The sequence below is a fragment of the Leuresthes tenuis genome, unplaced genomic scaffold (assembly GCF_036924035.1).
Source record: "Leuresthes tenuis unplaced genomic scaffold, fLeuTen1.0.hap1 SCAF_9, whole genome shotgun sequence".
Taxonomy (NCBI): domain Eukaryota; kingdom Metazoa; phylum Chordata; class Actinopteri; order Atheriniformes; family Atherinopsidae; genus Leuresthes; species Leuresthes tenuis.
This window is the reverse complement of record NW_027325363.1, coordinates 1,936,286-1,953,534: the sequence shown is the minus strand read 5'-3', so window position 1 is coordinate 1,953,534 and position 17,249 is coordinate 1,936,286. Positions and strand designations below refer to the sequence as shown.

The 17,249-nt window shown below is 45.8% G+C and overlaps 2 protein-coding genes across 2 annotated transcripts in view; both read left to right on the top strand.

The window, feature by feature from the left end:
- LOC140313671 (E3 ubiquitin-protein ligase TRIM21-like) overlaps positions 1–3,290 on the top strand; it is a 4,113-nt gene extending 823 nt beyond the window's left edge. Inside the window, exon 2 of the mRNA XM_072391665.1 lies at positions 1,564–3,290. Coding sequence (XP_072247766.1) covers positions 1,566–3,290 — 1,725 coding nt within the window. The 5' untranslated portion in view covers positions 1,564–1,565. The remainder of the gene's footprint in view (positions 1–1,563) is intronic.
- Positions 3,291–7,242: 3,952 nt separating this feature from the next.
- The window catches only part of timm50 (translocase of inner mitochondrial membrane 50 homolog (S. cerevisiae)), a 53,074-nt gene continuing 43,067 nt past the window's right edge, over positions 7,243–17,249 (top strand). The window contains exons 1-3 of the mRNA XM_072391880.1: positions 7,243–7,499; positions 10,146–10,302; positions 15,818–15,849. Of these exons, the coding sequence (XP_072247981.1) occupies positions 7,293–7,499; positions 10,146–10,302; positions 15,818–15,849 (396 nt within the window). The 5' untranslated portion in view covers positions 7,243–7,292. The remainder of the gene's footprint in view (positions 7,500–10,145; positions 10,303–15,817; positions 15,850–17,249) is intronic.

Sequence of the window (17,249 nt, the reverse complement as noted above, 5' to 3'; positions counted from 1 at the left end):
GATCAGGACACTTTAAAGCTTCAGAAAGCTGCAGAACTATTGATCAGGACACTTTAAAGGTTTCAGAAAGCTGCAGAACTGTTGATCAGGACACTTTAAAGGTTTCAGAAAGCTGCAGAACTGTTGATCAGGACACTTTAAAGGTTCAGAAAGCTGCAGAACTGTTGATCAGGACACTTTAAAGGCTTCGGGAAGCTGCAGAACTGTTGATCAGGACACTTTAAAGGTTTCAGAAAGCTGCAGAACTGTTGATCAGGACACTTTAAAGCTTCAGAAAGCTGCAGAACTGTTGATCAGGACACTTTAAAGGCTTCAGGAAGCTGCAGAACTGTTGATCAGGACACTTTAAAGGTTTCAGAAAGCTGCAGAACTGTTGATCAGGACACTTTAAAGGTTACAGAAAGCTGCAGAACTGTTGATCAGGACACTTTAAAGGTTTCAGAAAGCTGCAGAACTGTTGATCAGGACACTTTAAAGGTTTCAGAAAGCTGCAGAACTGTTGATCAGGACACTTTAAAGGTTTCAGAAAGCTGCAGAACTGTTGATCAGGACACTTTAAAGGCTTCAGAAAGCTGCAGAACTGTTGATCAGGACACTTTAAAGCTTCAGAAAGCTGCAGAACTATTGATCAGGACACTTTAAAGCTTCAGAAAGCTGCAGAACTATTGATCAGGACACTTTAAAGGCTTCGGGAAGCTGCAGAACTGTTGATCAGGACACTTTAAAGGTTTCAGAAAGCTGCAGAACTGTTGATCAGGACACTTTAAAGGTTTCAGAAAGCTGCAGAACTGTTGATCAGGACACTTTAAAGCTTCAGAAAGCTGCAGAACTGTTGATCAGGACACTTTAAAGGCTTCAGGAAGCTGCAGAACTGTTGATCAGGACACTTTAAAGGTTTCAGAAAGCTGCAGAACTGTTGATCAGGACACTTTAAAGGTTTCAGAAAGCTGCAGAACTGTTGATCAGGACACTTTAAAGGTTACAGAAAGCTGCAGAACTATTGATCAGGACACTTTAAAGCTTCAGAAAGCTGCAGAACTGTTGATCAGGACACTTTAAAGCTTCAGAAAGCTGCAGAACTGTTGATCAGGACACTTTAAAGGTTTCAGAAAGCTGCAGAACTGTTGATCAGGACACTTTAAAGGTTTCAGAAAGCTGCAGAACTGTTGATCAGGACACTTTGAAGGTTTCAGAAAGCTGCAGAACTGTTGATCAGGACACTTTAAAGGTTTCAGAAAGCTGCAGAACTATTGATCAGGACACTTTAAAGGTTTCAGAAAGCTGCAGAACTGTTGATCAGGACACTTTAAAGGCTTCAGAAAGCTACAGAACTGTTGATCAGGACACTTTAAAGGTTTCAGGAAGTCAGGCTGCTTGGAAGGAAAAACATTTTTCGACACAGAACTATAGTTTCCTGTGCAGTGAGCCGTGCCGTCTGTCTCTGATCTTTACTGAAACCTCCTGCACCACCTGCTCGTACATTTGAAATAATTTCCACTAACATGCTGAACGTTGCACCGTTTGGTTGAGCTCTTGAACTCATCCCTTTCCTCTTCCTTTCAGACATGGCCTCAGCCCACAGCGCCACAGTTCAGGAGCAGTTCCAGTGTTCCATCTGTCTGGACGTCTTCACCGAACCCGTCTCTACTCCATGTGGTCACAACTTCTGCAGGCGCTGCATCACAGGCTACTGGGCGGTCAGCGAGGTCAGCCAGTGTCCTCTGTGCCAGGAGACCTTCATCAGAACCCCCGAGCTGCGGGTCAACACAGAGTTCAGAGACATTTTGCAGCTTTTCAAGAAGACGGGGGATGGCAGCGGCCCTCCTGCTGGCCCCCAGGAGGTGCCCTGCGACGTCTGCAGTGAGGTGAAGTGCAAAGCTGTGAAATCCTGCCTGGTTTGTCTGGCCTCGTACTGCGACACTCACCTGCAGCCACATCACACGGGTCACGTGCTGAACTGGCACAAGCTGATCCGCCCCGTGGCGTCGCTGCAGGACAGAGCCTGCAAGAAACACAACAAGTTGAAAGAGTTTTTCTGCAGGACAGACCAGAGCTGCGTGTGCGCCGCCTGCCTGACGGAGGATCACCTGAAGCATGGCGTCGTCTCCTTGGAGGACGAGCTGAAAGAGAGGAAAACCCAGCTGACCCGTATGAAAAGGAAGGTCAAGATGATTCTCAGAAATGATTCCATCACAGCTCACATGTATCAAAACTCAATCGAACACGGCCGCCTCGGAGCAGAGAAATTAAAGGCTGAAACTATCAGGTCTTTTGCGGCTCTCGTTGACTTGATTGAGACCAAAAAGAAGAAGCTGATCGAGCTGTTAGAGGAGAAGCAGAAAGCTGCAGAGCAGCAGAGTGAAGCGCTCCTCCACCAGCTGCAGCTGGAGATCACTGAAAACCAGAGGGTGGGTGCTGAGCTGGAGGAGCTGTCACGGGCTGAAGATGAGCTCCGGCTGCTGCAAAGCCTCCCGTCCGTCTCCTCCTCTTCATCCAAACACTTCATACCGAAAGACCAGAGACTCCAGCACAGTGAGACCGTGATTAAAGCATTGGGCAACATCAGGGAGACTCTCAGTGATCAGCTGGACAGTTTAATCACAGAGATCCGTCTGAGGAAGGACGAGGAATCTCAGGAGTTCCAGACTCCAGCTGACTGGGACAAAGATCTTGGGATAATCCAGGAGCAGTACGCTACAGAAGTGACTCTGGACCCCGACACAGCGCACCCTTCCCTCATCGTCTCCGAGGACAGAACACGGGTAAAAGATGGCGTCTGGAAAAGACGGGTCCCTGACAACTCGTCCAGGTTTGACAGCCTTCACTTCGTCCTGGGAAATGAGGGCTTTTCCTCCGGCAGGTTCTATTTTGAGGTGATGCTGAAAGGGCAAAAATCATGGGAAGTTGGCATCGTAAGAGAAACCATCAAGAGGAAAGGCGTGGATTGGTCTCTCAGTCCTGAACATGGCTGCTGGACTCTGGGGTCTTACTGGGGACGATGCCAGGTCAACACAAACCCTCCTTTCATCCTGCAGAAGAAGCCTGACCGGGTTGGTGTGTTTGTGAATTATGAAGAAGGCTCCGTCTCCTTCTATGACGTGGAAGCCAGGGCTCAGATTTACTCCTTTACTCGATGCAGCTTCACACCAGGTGCAAATGCAGCTGCTGGAAGTAGCTTATTAAGGCGGATTCACACGGTTTACAGCTTCTTAAGAAAGACCAGCATCTACCCAATATTCAGACCCAGCTCTGAGCAGGGGGCTGCTCCCCTGCAGATCCTTCCTCTCTGATTCAGTTTGTCTGTCTCATTCGCTCACATTTTAGCAGTTTGGTCTTATGATTAGTAAAAAAAAGGCCAAATCAAACCACCACGTCTGTAATATTGAGAAGAAAACAAAAAAAAACATGTTATCAGTAACTTTTGAATTATGAATTCATATTTCTGGGAATGTCTATCTTTGCTGAACTCAAATCAAGACGATTTAATGGGCTCCTATCAAATTAATTTGAAATTCAACAGAAAATCTAATCATAATGCTTTTAGAATATGTTCTTGTATGTGTGGCATGAGCTTTATTACATGTTATATCACGTTATAAAATGCACGCTTTGTTTTAAAAAACATACATGCAGTAAGATATATGTAAAGGTACAGCAGGAATACATATAAAGGTAGGAAAAAGGGACGTTCTGGGATGTTCACCGCCCTCTGGTGGCCAAAACATGCAGCTGCATCCCTGCCATTGTACATTATTGTGCACACTGCCCTCTGGTGGCCACAGCATGCAACTGCATCCCTCCCATTGTACCTTATTGTGCACACTGCCCTCTGGTGGCCAAAACATGCAGCTGCATCCCTGCCATTGTACATTATTGTGCACACTGCCCTCTGGTGGCCACAGCATGCAGCTGCATCCCTGCCATTGTACATTATTGTGCACACTGCCCTCTGGTGGCCAAAACATGCAGCTGCATCCCTGCCATTGTACCTTATTGTGCACACTGCCCCCTGGTGGCCACATGATGCAACTACAACGTCCCGTTTAAAGCTTTAATTCTTTTAATTGAACCATTTTATGACCAGTTGTTCTCGCTGCCCTCTAATGATCAGCGTACACTACTGAGCCACATCATCTGTCAACAGTTGCATGGTTTAAAAGTGACATGGTTTGCTTTGCTGTGCTGTTTACTGAACTTTTGAGCAAATTGATTGAAAAGGTAATCAACAGATCAAATCTGTGGACGGCATCATTGAAGAGTTTTGCTCTTTGTTTAAAGAAACGTGCAAAACAAGCAAACTCGATGATGTAAAGGTTTGTCATTGTCTGACAGGACCGTGTGTTTTGAGAATAAATGCCCACAAAGTCTCTGTTGTGTCTGAGTTCATGTGTATTTCTTCTCTTCTTTTACAAGAACACCTAAAACATGCCCACAAACCAAGGACTGGGAGACTACACACACTTTGTATCTCGTAATATTAGCTTTGAGTAACACAAACAGATGCTGGACCTGAACAACTCAGTGGTAATGGGCTGTGTTTTGGTCCAGTGTCAGGCTGCAGGCATCTGATGGAGATCTAATACTCAGTCCCTTTGTCCTCCTGATAAAAGTCAGCCCAGCAGCACACATCAATGCTGCTGCTGGAGTTTCAGCCTCTGGACTGACTTTCTTTGTACTTTTATTAACTTCTCCCACGCGTGTGGAAGTTTTCCAGCTGTGAGGAAGCCACCTTCATAATGAATGTGGCGTTAGTGACACATCTATTTTCTGTCTGTCAAACTGTGTTTTCTTTGCTGTTTTTCATAGATGCAGCTAAAGAAATGGGAACAAATGATGTGTCTGTGTGACAGGCTGCTGGTAACAAAGAGCCTAAAGATCCAGTTTAAAATGGCTTCTTTGCTAAGTTGTCTGTTCTGTGTCGACACAACACTGGTTCATCCCTTGAGTTAGGAGCCTTTTTTCTGCCTGAATGCTTCATAGCTCAGAGTTAAGTGGCTGAACAAAGAAAAAACACTGAAAATGTTCAGGAACAAGGACTGAAGATGAGGGAAAAAGCAGAAAATGTCCAAAGAAAAACTCTGAAAGAGCTTCAGAAAGCTGCAGAACTGTTGATCAGGACACTTTAAAGGTTTCAGAAAGCTGCAGAACTATTGATCAGGACACTTTAAAGGTTTCAGAAAGCTGCAGAACTGTTGATCAGGACACTTTAAAGGTTTCAGAAAGCTGCAGAACTGTTGATCAGGACACTTTAAAGGTTTCAGAAAGCTGCAGAACTGTTGATCAGGACACTTTAAAGGTTTCAGAAAGCTGCAGAACTGTTGATCAGGACACTTTAAAGGTTTCAGAAAGCTGCAGAACTGTTGATCAGGACACTTTAAAGGTTTCAGAAAGCTGCAGAACTGTTGATCAGGACACTTTAAAGGTTTCAGAAAGCTGCAGAACTATTGATCAGGACACTTTAAAGGTTACAGAAAGCTGCAGAACTGTTGATCAGGACACTTTAAAGGTTTCAGAAAGCTGCAGAACTGTTGATCAGGACACTTTAAAGGTTTCAGAAAGCTGCAGAACTGTTGATCAGGACACTTTAAAGGTTACAGAAATCTGCAGAACTGTTGATCAGGACACTTTAAAGGTTTCAGAAAGCTGCAGAACTGTTGATCAGGACACTTTAAAGGTTACAGAAATCTGCAGAACAGTTGATCAGGACACTTTAAAGGTTTCAGAAAGCTGAAGAAAAGCTGTGATCCATCCTGAACTAAAGAAGTTGCCATTTCAGTCCATCATGTTCTGTTTGATCACATGAATCACGAGGCAGTAATAAACCAGTTCTAATGATTTAACACCAGCTGAACATCTTAAGCAGCCCATATTATGCACATTTCCAAATTCCTACGATGCACTGAAAGAAAACTCAAGTGAGCGTAATGTCAACATGAATATGACAACGTCATCAATATCAGAGCATTTCTTTTCTTTAGCTCTCAAGCTGTTTGTTGCTTCGTGCAAGTCAGTTCCCTCACGTCACAAGGAAGGCGTCAGAACGCCGAGGCGTCCACCTCTGACTGCCACCCAGCAGCACCGGACCCTTAAGGTGCCTTCTGCAGCTGTTAGGGCCACAGGAGGGTGTTTCTTCAGGCTGGACCCCGTGGGAGAAGGTCAGACCACCAGGCACAAGCCTCTCCCCAGCCCCTGGCTCCAGGTGATTTTAACATCATGAGAGCTTTTTAATCGCACTCTGAGGCCCCTCAGACGGGCCCTGACAACTCCTGTGATCCCCGGGGCCCTCAGACCCCTCCACCACTGCAAGGTGGCCGTTTATGGAGTAGGTCAAAGTTATGAGTCCAAATGATAGACTCATAAAGAAAAGACAGAGACACGTATCTGTTAGATTTGATCTGTTTTATTTGCAGGAGAACATGGAGAAAAAATAACTCCAGATCAGATGCCGACATCTCCCTCACCAGAGGAGAATTTCAGCGAGGACAAGAAGAAGAAGATGTGACGCCTCCTGCTGAAGACGTTGATGAAGCTGAAGTATCCTGCCTGTCCACACCTGAAACAGACCTCTTAAAGACCAGATTAAACAGCACACAGGAAGCAAATGCAGATGCCAACATCTGCTCCAAACAGCACAAGTGGACACAAAAGGACACAGCAAAAACAAATGGGAGAAGAAAATAAAGGATTCAGATAATTAATTATATTATTATACCAGAAACATCGTTTTTTTATGTATGTTCCACATTATGGTATATTATCTAAAACAAGTCACATCCAGAGGAACACAGGAGGCCTAAAAATTGTATATATTACAACTGTGATTGTTATTTATCTGGGTTCCTTTCATCCAATTTAAATATTTGGCAGAAAAATGTAATTAAAATGAAGTTTCCCTATATGTTGTGTGCTTTACGGCTGATAATTAAATGCTGCATGAGTAAGTATAAGTTGTGGTGTGTTTTATCTCATTTTAAAGAAAGCTAGACGTGGTTTCTTACCGTCGGACAACGTGTTCTTTGAAATTCTCACACAGGTGATATAATTGACCCTACTTTGGGCAGTTTGCCGTCAACCATCATGGCAGTTTTGTGTCGCAAACGAAGGTCAGACTCACTTTTACCTCTGATTGGCCTGAATACAGTTAGGCCCGCCCATTTCCCAAACCACGTGACCTCTCTGCGTTCTGAATGTGTCTCGCGTCTGCCAATCAAATCAGCCGCAACCAATCAGACGCTTTTGTCCTTTTGACTCGCGTCACACACGCTCGCCGGCATCCACTGTTACAATTCAAGATGTCGGCTGCGTCTGTGTTCCCCATGTGTATACGAGCGAGTCGGGGCCTCATGAGGCTCCGAAGCGGGGCGGCGGGTGCCTCCACTCCGGCAGTGGTGGACATCGTCCGCACACTTTCCACGGACAAGCCGCCAGCCGGAACGAGCAGTGCTACGGGCGGACTAGCTCAGGCTATCCTCCAGGAGAGACTCCAGCAGCAGAGTCAGGTGAGGGGTTAGCCTTCTGGGGTGCGTTCGATTTACTAGCTTAGCAGCACGCAGCGGCGGGGGCGGTGACTGCTAACACCGCTGCTACGGAGTTAATAGTTAAACCCCGCCACTTTGAGCTGTACTTCTATTTCAAATCGAAGCCACTTCCAACCCAATTTCAGGTTGACAGTTAGCTAAACATTTTGTCTTCATATTTCCCTGAAGGTATGAGACAAATGTACAATTTTGGTTGTTTGTTTTCGGCCGTTTCTCGAGACAAATTGTCGGGTTCAGAAGCGACACATTTCTTCCCCACAGCCCCGCGTGAGCCCTGCGGTACACATGAATGAATGAACCTGAGATTAATTGGCTAATAAGCTAGCTGGGAAACAACGTTAGCAGCAGATACAGATGATTGAGTCTCTTTGTATTTCCTCGCAGAGACACTTTAGTTTAACCCTGGTTACCTGAGCCCAGTCGGTACCTTTTTTCCTTTTTTTAACCAGAATTGCCCATGAATGTGTGCGCGTGGTGTTGTTCTGTCCAGGTATCACAGTTAGCATGTAGCTAGCATGGTCATAGCACGCCAGTGGCAGCCTGCCCTGTAATGTTGTGCTTCCTGCGTGCATCAACTGTCACACGCGCACGCTGACCGACCTCCACCGAGCTGCTTTTTATCTGTTGGAGCTGTCAGGCCAAGGTTTGTTTGGCTTGAAGGTCAGAGCAGACCCCCGCCCTCCTCCTCTTCCTCCTCCTCCTCCCTCAGTTCATCCCTGAAACTACAACCTGTAAAACTCAACCGGTCTGTTGTTCTTATGGTTGACTTTCTTTCCCGATTGGCATCTTTTTCTCTGGCTGTCTGAATACATTTTTAGCCTATTTTCATGTTTAAATTCCTCAGAGTTTGTTGGGATTATGGAAAAACGCAGTTCCAGATCCATCATTGGTCCTCTGATGCCTTTTCAGTGAATTTGTATCCAGAGTTGATTACCGGTGTCATTACGCCACAAGCTAGTTAACCAGGACTTTTCCAGGATAATTCCAGGCTGCTTCATGATACAGAATCAAAGTCTGGACTAAATTTTAGACTAAATAAAAAATTAATAATAAAAAACTGCATTGATTCATTGCACCAGTCCAGCAACATTCTATCAAAACCCATAAACAGGCTAAACTGATCAGTTTTACGTGGTTTTACATTCATTTATGCACCAGTTTTACATGTTATAACATTCCTAAAAGGCTTAAAATAACTTTTACAGCCACAAATTGGAAAAACTTGGGATAGTTTTCTGCAAAAGCAGATGAAGAAAACAGTTATTTTGATGTTTTCTCTTACTTTTACTTCCTGTCAGACAGTCTGAACTCAACAGATTTCCTGTTCAGCTTCATTTAATCTGTGAACAAACATCATTTTTACACCTCAGACCTGCAGCATCCCATAAAAGATCAGAAAACAGTGAATCTTTTCCCACTTTGTTTCCTTCTGCCAACACTTAAAGCCGTTCTGACTCTGAGGAAACCAGGTGATGCAGAGTTCCAGCTGTTATTTTGTCCCATTCTTCCTTAAACAGGTCTTAAGGTGTGCAGCAGGGCGGGGGGGTGGTTGTTTCTCTGCTGGGGACAGGTCAGGACTGCAGGCAGCCAGTCCAGCACCCGTACCTCTTCTTCCTCAGCCAGGCCTTTGGAATGTGGCAGAATGTGGTTTTCCATGGTCTGCTTGAACAATGCTGGGACGTCCCAGGAAAAGATGTGGCCTTGAAGGCAGCATATGTTGCTGTAAAATCTCAGTGAGCTTTTCTGCATTAATGCTGCCGTCACAGAAGTGGAAATGAGCTTTGCCCCCTGATCCAACCCCATACCATCACAGAGCCTGGCTGCAGGGACTGGCTGCTGACAGCAGGCTGGATGCTGCTTTTGCTCTTTGCTCCATTTCTTCCAACAAAGATGTGGAATACTGATGGGTCTGACCACAGCACACGTTTCCACCGTGTGACGGTCCATCCCAGACGCCTCCGAGCCCAGAGAAGTGGACGAGGTTAACATCAGGCTTCTTTCCTGCACAGTAAAGCTTGTGAATGGAACTCTGTATTGTGGTGCTTGACAAAGGTTTCCACAGTAATCCCTTGTCCATGTGCTTCTATCAGCTGCTGATGAATGACGGTTCTTGATGCAGCGTCTGAGGGGTCAGAGGTCACGGGGTCCAGCTTAGGCTTGCTCCCTCGTCCTTTACACTGAAACTCCTCCAGGTTCCCTGAATGCTTTAGTGATATTCTGCTCTGTAGAGGCAGAAATATGCAGATCCCTTCCAGTCTTTCTCTGAGGAACATTGTTTTAAACACATTTGAGGACAAACTGGAGCTCCTCTGAGACTCAGCCTGTGATGGAGGCTGCTTTAGGACCAGATCAGCTGTTTGAAATGTCATTTTTAAACCTCATGACTGACCCTGCTCTGGTTATTTTGTGTTGTAACATGAAATATCTTTAGTTCATACCGTCGGCTGTATAATAAATAAAGATCTCTGCTTTTGTCCGGTATCATCCCAACCTCCAGGTTCCTGTTAAGTGTGGAAATACTGAACCCTGAAAGCCTTCCCTCCTCCAGTGAGGTTTCTTTGTGCTTTCCACTGAGCGTTAAAGTGAATGAAAGTGTTTTCTGTCCAGGGTCAGCCGCCTCCGGACGGCGAGGAGGGTCAGAAGGAGGGCGAGCAGGCGGAGGACAGGAAGCAGAAGGAGAACACGGCCTACGCTAAAAAGATGGTGCTGCGGTTGACGGGGCTGATGGGAGTCGGCGGGGCGGTCGGCATCGTCTACATATTTGGTGAGTGTGCATCAAATGAAGCCGTTTCTGAGAGTTTGCATTGAAAGAAAGGTCAGTGAAAGTGGTGTTACTGCAGTGAGCTGAAAACACTGAATTATTACCTCATTACGCTCATTTGTTTGGTTTTTACCTGGAATTTCTCGCCTCTCAGTTGTACTTTCAGGGTGTGGTCGTTTCCTACTTTAAACTGAAGGATCTCACTCTGTTTTTAGACGTATTCTCCGTCCCTCTGGTGCTGTTTTGTCTGTTCAGATCCTGAATTCTAACTTCAGGACTAAACCTGTAAAATCAAGTCTCAGTCCATTTCTAATCCTCATAAGGCCACAAGTTTATTTGTATAATTCAACAACAAAGTGATTTACAGAGACATTAAAACAGAAGAAATAAAAAGCAGGATTTAAAATTTAAACAAAAGAAAGAAATAAGAACAATAGATAAAATCAGGAGTTAAAATATGAAACTGAAGCTTATTCAAAAGCAGCTGAAAATAGATGTTTCTTCAGCCTGGACTTAAATACTGAGAGTTTCAGCTGATCTGAGGCTTTCTGGGAGTTTGTTCCAGACATGTGGAGCATAGAAGCTGAATGCAGCTTCTCCAGGTCTGGTTCTGACTCTGGGAACTGATAAAGAACCGGATCCAGATGACCTGAGGGGTCTGGGAGGTTCATAGTGGGTCAGGAGGTCACTGATGCATTTTGGACCATTCAGAGCTTTATGGACCAGCATCAGAACCTTAAAGTCTATCCTCTGATGGACCAGCATCAGAACTTTAAAGTCTATCCTCTGATGGACCGGCATCAGAACTTTAAAGTCTATCCTCTGATGGACCGGCATCAGAACTTTAAAGTCTATCCTCTGATGGACCAGCATCAGAACTTTAAAGTCTATCCTCTGATGGACCGGCATCAGAACTTTAAAGTCTATCCTCTGATGGACCGGCATCAGAACTTTAAAGTCTATCCTCTGATGGACCGGCATCAGAACTTTAAAGTCTATCCTCTGATGGACCGGCATCAGAACTTTAAAGTCTATCCTCTGATGGACCGGCATCAGAACTTTAAAGTCTATCCTCTGATGGACCGGCATCAGAACTTTAAAGTCTATCCTCTGATGGACCGGCATCAGAACCTTAAAGTCTATCCTCTGATGGACCGGCATCAGAACTTTAAAGTCTATCCTCTGATGGACCGGCATCAGAACTTTAAAGTCTATCCTCTGATGGACCGGCATCAGAACTTTAAAGTCTATCCTCTGATGGACCGGCATCAGAACTTTAAAGTCTATCCTCTGATGGACCGGCATCAGAACTTTAAAGTCCATCCTCTGATGGACCGGCATCAGAACTTTAAAGTCTATCCTCTGATGGACCAGGATCAGAACCTTAAAGTCTATCCTCTGATGGACCAGGATCAGAACCTTAAAGTCTATCCTCTGATGGACCGGCAGCAGAACTTTAAAGTCTATCCTCTGATGGACCGGCAGCAGAACTTTAAAGTCTATCCTCTGATGGACCGGCATCAGAACTTTAAAGTCCATCCTCTGATGGACCGGCATCAGAACTTTAAAGTCCATCCTCTGATGGACCGGCAGCAGAACTTTAAAGTCTATCCTCTGATGGACCGGCATCAGAACCTTAAAGTCTATCCTCTGATGGACCGGCATCAGAACCTTAAAGTCTATCCTCTGATGGACCAGGATCAGAACTTTAAAGTCTATCCTCTGATGGACCGGCAGCAGAACTTTAAAGTCTATCCTCTGATGGACCGGCAGCAGAACTTTAAAGTCTATCCTCTGATGGACCGGCAGCAGAACTTTAAAGTCTATCCTCTGATGGACCGGCATCAGAACCTTAAAGTCTATCCTCTGATGGACCGGCAGCAGAACTTTAAAGTCTATCCTCTGATGGACCGGCAGCAGAACTTTAAAGTCTATCCTCTGATGGACCGGCAGCAGAACTTTAAAGTCTATCCTCTGATGGACCGGCAGCAGAACTTTAAAGTCTATCCTCTGATGGACCGGCAGCAGAACCTTAAAGTCTATCCTCTGATGGACCGGCAGCAGAACTTTAAAGTCTATCCTCTGATGGACCGGCAGCAGAACTTTAAAGTCTATCCTCTGATGGACCGGCAGCAGAACTTTAAAGTCTATCCTCTGATGGACCGGCAGCAGAACTTTAAAGTCTATCCTCTGATGGACCGGCATCAGAACTTTAAAGTCTATCCTCTGATGGACCGGCATCAGAACCTTAAAGTCTATCCTCTGATGGACCAGGATCAGAACTTTAAAGTCTATCCTCTGATGGACCGGCATCAGAACTTTAAAGTCTATCCTCTGATGGACCGGCATCAGAACCTTAAAGTCTATCCTCTGATGGACCAGGATCAGAACTTTAAAGTCTATCCTCTGATGGACCAGCATCAGAACTTTAAAGTCTATCCTCTGATGGACCGGCATCAGAACCTTAAAGTCTATCCTCTGATGGACCAGCATCAGAACTTTAAAGTCTATCCTCTGATGGACCAGCATCAGAACTTTAAAGTCTATCCTCTGATGGACCAGCATCAGAACCTTAAAGTCTATCCTCTGATGGACCGGCAGCAGAACTTTAAAGTCTATCCTCTGATGGACCAGCATCAGAACCTTAAAGTCTATCCTCTGATGGACCGGCATCAGAACTTTAAAGTCTATCCTCTGATGGACCGGCATCAGAACTTTAAAGTCTATCCTCTGATGGACCGGCATCAGAACCTTAAAGTCTATCCTCTGATGGACCAGGATCAGAACTTTAAAGTCTATCCTCTGATGGACCGGCATCAGAACTTTAAAGTCTATCCTCTGATGGACCAGCATCAGAACTTTAAAGTCTATCCTCTGATGGACCGGCATCAGAACCTTAAAGTCTATCCTCTGATGGACCGGCATCAGAACTTTAAAGTCTATCCTCTGATGGACCGGCAGCCGGTGGAAAGACCTCACAGCTGGACTGAGCTGCTCCACTTCTTTGGTCTCAGTAGGACTCCAGCAGCTGAGTTCTGGATGAGCTGCAGGTGTCTGACTGACTTTTTAAAGATGCTTTTACAATAATCAAACCGACTAAAGATGAATGCATGGACCGGTTCTTCCAGGTCCTGCTCAGATCTTTTAGCCTTGATATATTCTTAAGGTGACTTTGTTGTTGCCTGAATGTGTTTTTAGGTCTGAATCCATCACTAAACCCAGATTTCTGGCCTGGTTGGTAGTTTTTAGGTTTATAGACTGAAGCTCTGTGGTGATTTTCAGTCGTTTATCTTTGTTTATCTCAGTTTTGGTTTTGTTTAGCTGGAGGAAGTTCTGTAAAGATGCTTTTACAATAATCAAACCGACTAAAGATGGATGCATGGACCGGTTTTTCCAGGTCCTGCTCAGAGCTTTTAGCCTTGATATAATCTTAAGGTGATCGTAGGCTGACTTAAACTGAATTTTTAACGAGTTTCAATATTAAAAACACTTCTTTACTGATCAGTTACACCTTACTTCACACAACAAACCGTCATATATTTGGTTTCCCTTCTTAAAACGGAGCCACGATGCCGGTAAGCTCCTCTCCTCCTCTAGATCTGACTGTTTTTATCCAAACAAGACAAAGTGTAGCATGCAGCACAATATGAACACATCTGGGCTTAAAATTAAATTAAATTAGTCCTCAGAGGTTTTCTGGAGGGTTTGGATTAGTCCTGGGAGGTTTTCTGGAGGGTTTGGATTAGTCCTGGGAGGTTTTCTGGAGGGTTTGGATTAGTCCTGGGAGGTTTTCTGGAGGGTTTGGATTAGTCCTCGGAGGTTTTCTGGAGGGTTTGGATCGTAACCGGCTCGGGGAAAGTATGAGTTTTCCTGCTTTTTGTGATTTCTGTTGCAAAAGTTGTTGTTTGGGATTTAATTTGGAATCTTTTAGGCTAAAAAAACCTCCTTTGAATGTTTGAAACAGCCCGATTGAACAGTTTCGTATTCCTTTATTTAAGTTTAGATTCAGAAAAAGCTTAAAAAGCTTCCCTGCAGACGTCTTTTCCAGCATTTAGCTGGATAGACAGCTATAAAAACTGCTGCTATTAGAGCTCTGAGCTGTTCTGGTTCTGGTTGGTTTGAATAACGCAGCCCCAGAGCAGAGGAGACTGTCTGAAAACCCAGAGAAACTGCTTCATAATCCAGTTTCCCTCCACTGAGGTCTGAGCCTCTTCTGTCTTTATTGGGTCTCAGATTAGATTTATCATGAGTTTCTTTGGCTGAGCCTCAAACTCAGACTCAGCCCCCCCAGCACCTTCTCCGTCAGGGAGGGGAGCGTGGGTGGGATTGCTTTGCTTCCTGTGGCGGAGGACGGCCCACAGGGGGGCGGAGCTAGCAGCTGTCAGTCACAGATGAGCAGCCTGTCTTCAGAGGAGGTTTCAGGTGCCTGAGGCAGGAGAGAAAGCCGCTGATCGGGTCAGAAAAGTGTCTGAAAGCAGAAGAACAGCCGGCATGAAGATGTTTGGAGTCCGGCTTTAATGGGAGTTTTCTCTCTATGATTTGGACCCAACTTCTTTGGAAAGTGGATTAGTCCTGGGAGGTTTTCTGGAGGGTTTGGATTAGTCCTGGGGGGTTTTCTGGAGGGTTTGGATTAGTCCTGGGAGGTTTTCTGGAGGGTTTGGATTAGTCCTCGGAGGTTTTCTGGAGGGTTTGGATCGTAACCGGCTCGGGGAAAGTATGAGTTTTCCTGCTTTTTGTGATTTCTGTTGCAAAAGTTGTTGTTTGGGATTTAATTTGGAATCTTTTAGGCTAAAAAAACCTCCTTTGAATGTTTGAAACAGCCCGACTGAACAGTTTCGTATTTCTTTATTTCAGTTTAGATTCTTAAAAAGCTTCCCTGCAGACGTCTTTCCAGCATTTAGCTGGATAGACAGCTATAAAAACTGCTGCTATTAGAGCTCTGAGCTGTTCTGGTTCTGGCTTTTAAACAGGAAGGTTTTACTCGGTCTGGTTGGTTTGAACGCAGCCCAGAGCAGAGGAACACAGAAAAACTGAGCCTCTGGGAGCTTCTGTCTTTATTGGGTCTCAGATTAGATTTATTTATTAGTTTTACTGACAAATGAGGCTCAACTCAAAGCTTTAAAACACTTTAAAGTTCATGCTGGATCTCTCTGCCCAACGCTGATGCATTTATTCCCAGAAGTGGTTTAATGTCAGAATATTCAGAACCAGTCCATTAACCAGCTCCCAGGAACATGACTGGATGAAGGATGAGCTGCCAGATGTGCTGCAGACTTATAAGAATCATCTGTTTTAGTATCAGAGCCTCTGTGAGACCTTCAGGAGTTTTAGGCTTTAAGTCCAGTCCAGATGTTCCCGGCCGGAGCCGATAAACCTCTGCAGAGACCCTGCTGAATGAAGCCTTAATGTTGAGACGTGTGAATGAAATCCTGAAGGAAGTCTTTGTCCTGAACGCCTGGTCAGAGAAAAGCTTCTCCTCCTGAATGCATTTTAACATCTGAGTTTCTTTCTCTTTCAGGCACAAATTCAATGGATGAGCAGGGAAACATGGTGAGTTTTTATGAGCACAGACACTCAAACACACTCAAACACACACACAGACTCACACACTCAAACACACACACGCTTCCTTTCAGAACCCATTTACTGTCCATTCAGAGTCGAACTGCAGCTCAACAACTCGCTGCAGCTGTGGCTCCTTCAGGACGAGCCTCTGGAGATGCTCCAGAGGCTCGTCCACAACGTTCATTTAGGGCGTCTGGAGCTGCTTCTTCTGCTGTTTTCTGCTTTCCGCTCACCGTGTGGTGTCATGGAAACATGCCATCTTCATGCTGCGTTCATGGCGTTTTCGTGCCACGTTCATCGCGCCTTCGTGCAGCGTTCATGGCGTTTTCGTGCCGCGTTCATGGCGCCTTCGTGCCGCCTTCCTGCCGCGTTCGTGCCGTTTTCGTGCTGCGTTCATGGCGTCTTCGTGCCGCGTTCGTGCCGCCTTCATGCCGTCTTCGTGCCGTCTTTGTGCCGCCTTCATGCCGTCTTCGTGCCGTCTTTGTGCCGCCTTCGTGCTGCGTTCGTGCTGCGTTCATGGCGTTTTCGTGCTGCGTTTGTGCCGTCTTCGTGCTGCGTTTGTGCCGCCTTCGTGCTGCGTTCATGGCGTTTTCGTGCTGCGTTCATGGCGTTTTCGTGCTGCGTTCATGGCGTTTTCGTGCTGCGTTCATGGCGTTTTCGTGCTGCGTTCGTGCCGTCTTCGTGCTGCGTTTGTGCCGCCTTCGTGCTGCGTTCATGGCGTTTTCGTGCTGCGTTCATGGCGTTTTCGTGCTGCGTTCATGGCGTTTTCGTGCCGCGTTAATGCCATCTTCGTGCCGTTTTCGTGCCGCCTTCATGCCGTCTTTGTGCTGCGTTTGTGCCGCCTTCGTGCTGCGTTCATGGCGTCTTCGTGCCGTTTTCGTGCCGTCTTCGTGCTGCGTTCGTGCTGCGTTCGTGGCGTTTTCATGCCGTGTTCATGGCGCCTTCGTTGCCGTTTTCGTGGCGCCTTCGTGCCGTCTTCCTGCCGCTTTCATGGCGTCTTCGTGCCGCGTTCGTTCCAACACAACCACGATCATCTAAGAGCCTCATCTGCCTTTTCCAGCCGGTTACAAAGAAAACGGAGTGATTTCCTCCAGACAGAAACACGTGAAGCACACGTATGAACAGGACTGCATCAGCGGGGGGGGGCTGGTTTGACAGTTTTGACAGTTTTCCATTTGAATTACCAAACGTCTCAAAGCCGGGCTGTTTTTGCTCAGGCAGGAGCCTCTCTCTCAGCTTTTAAACTCTTTATGTTGTTCGCTGCCATTTGCCTCAGTTCCAGGTTCCAGGCTGATGTCTTTAAGGTTAAGATTATCACCGGTTATCACCGGTTAATTTGTCTCTGTTTGCTCAAAGAACCGAGTGGCCGCCATCCTCAGACGTGA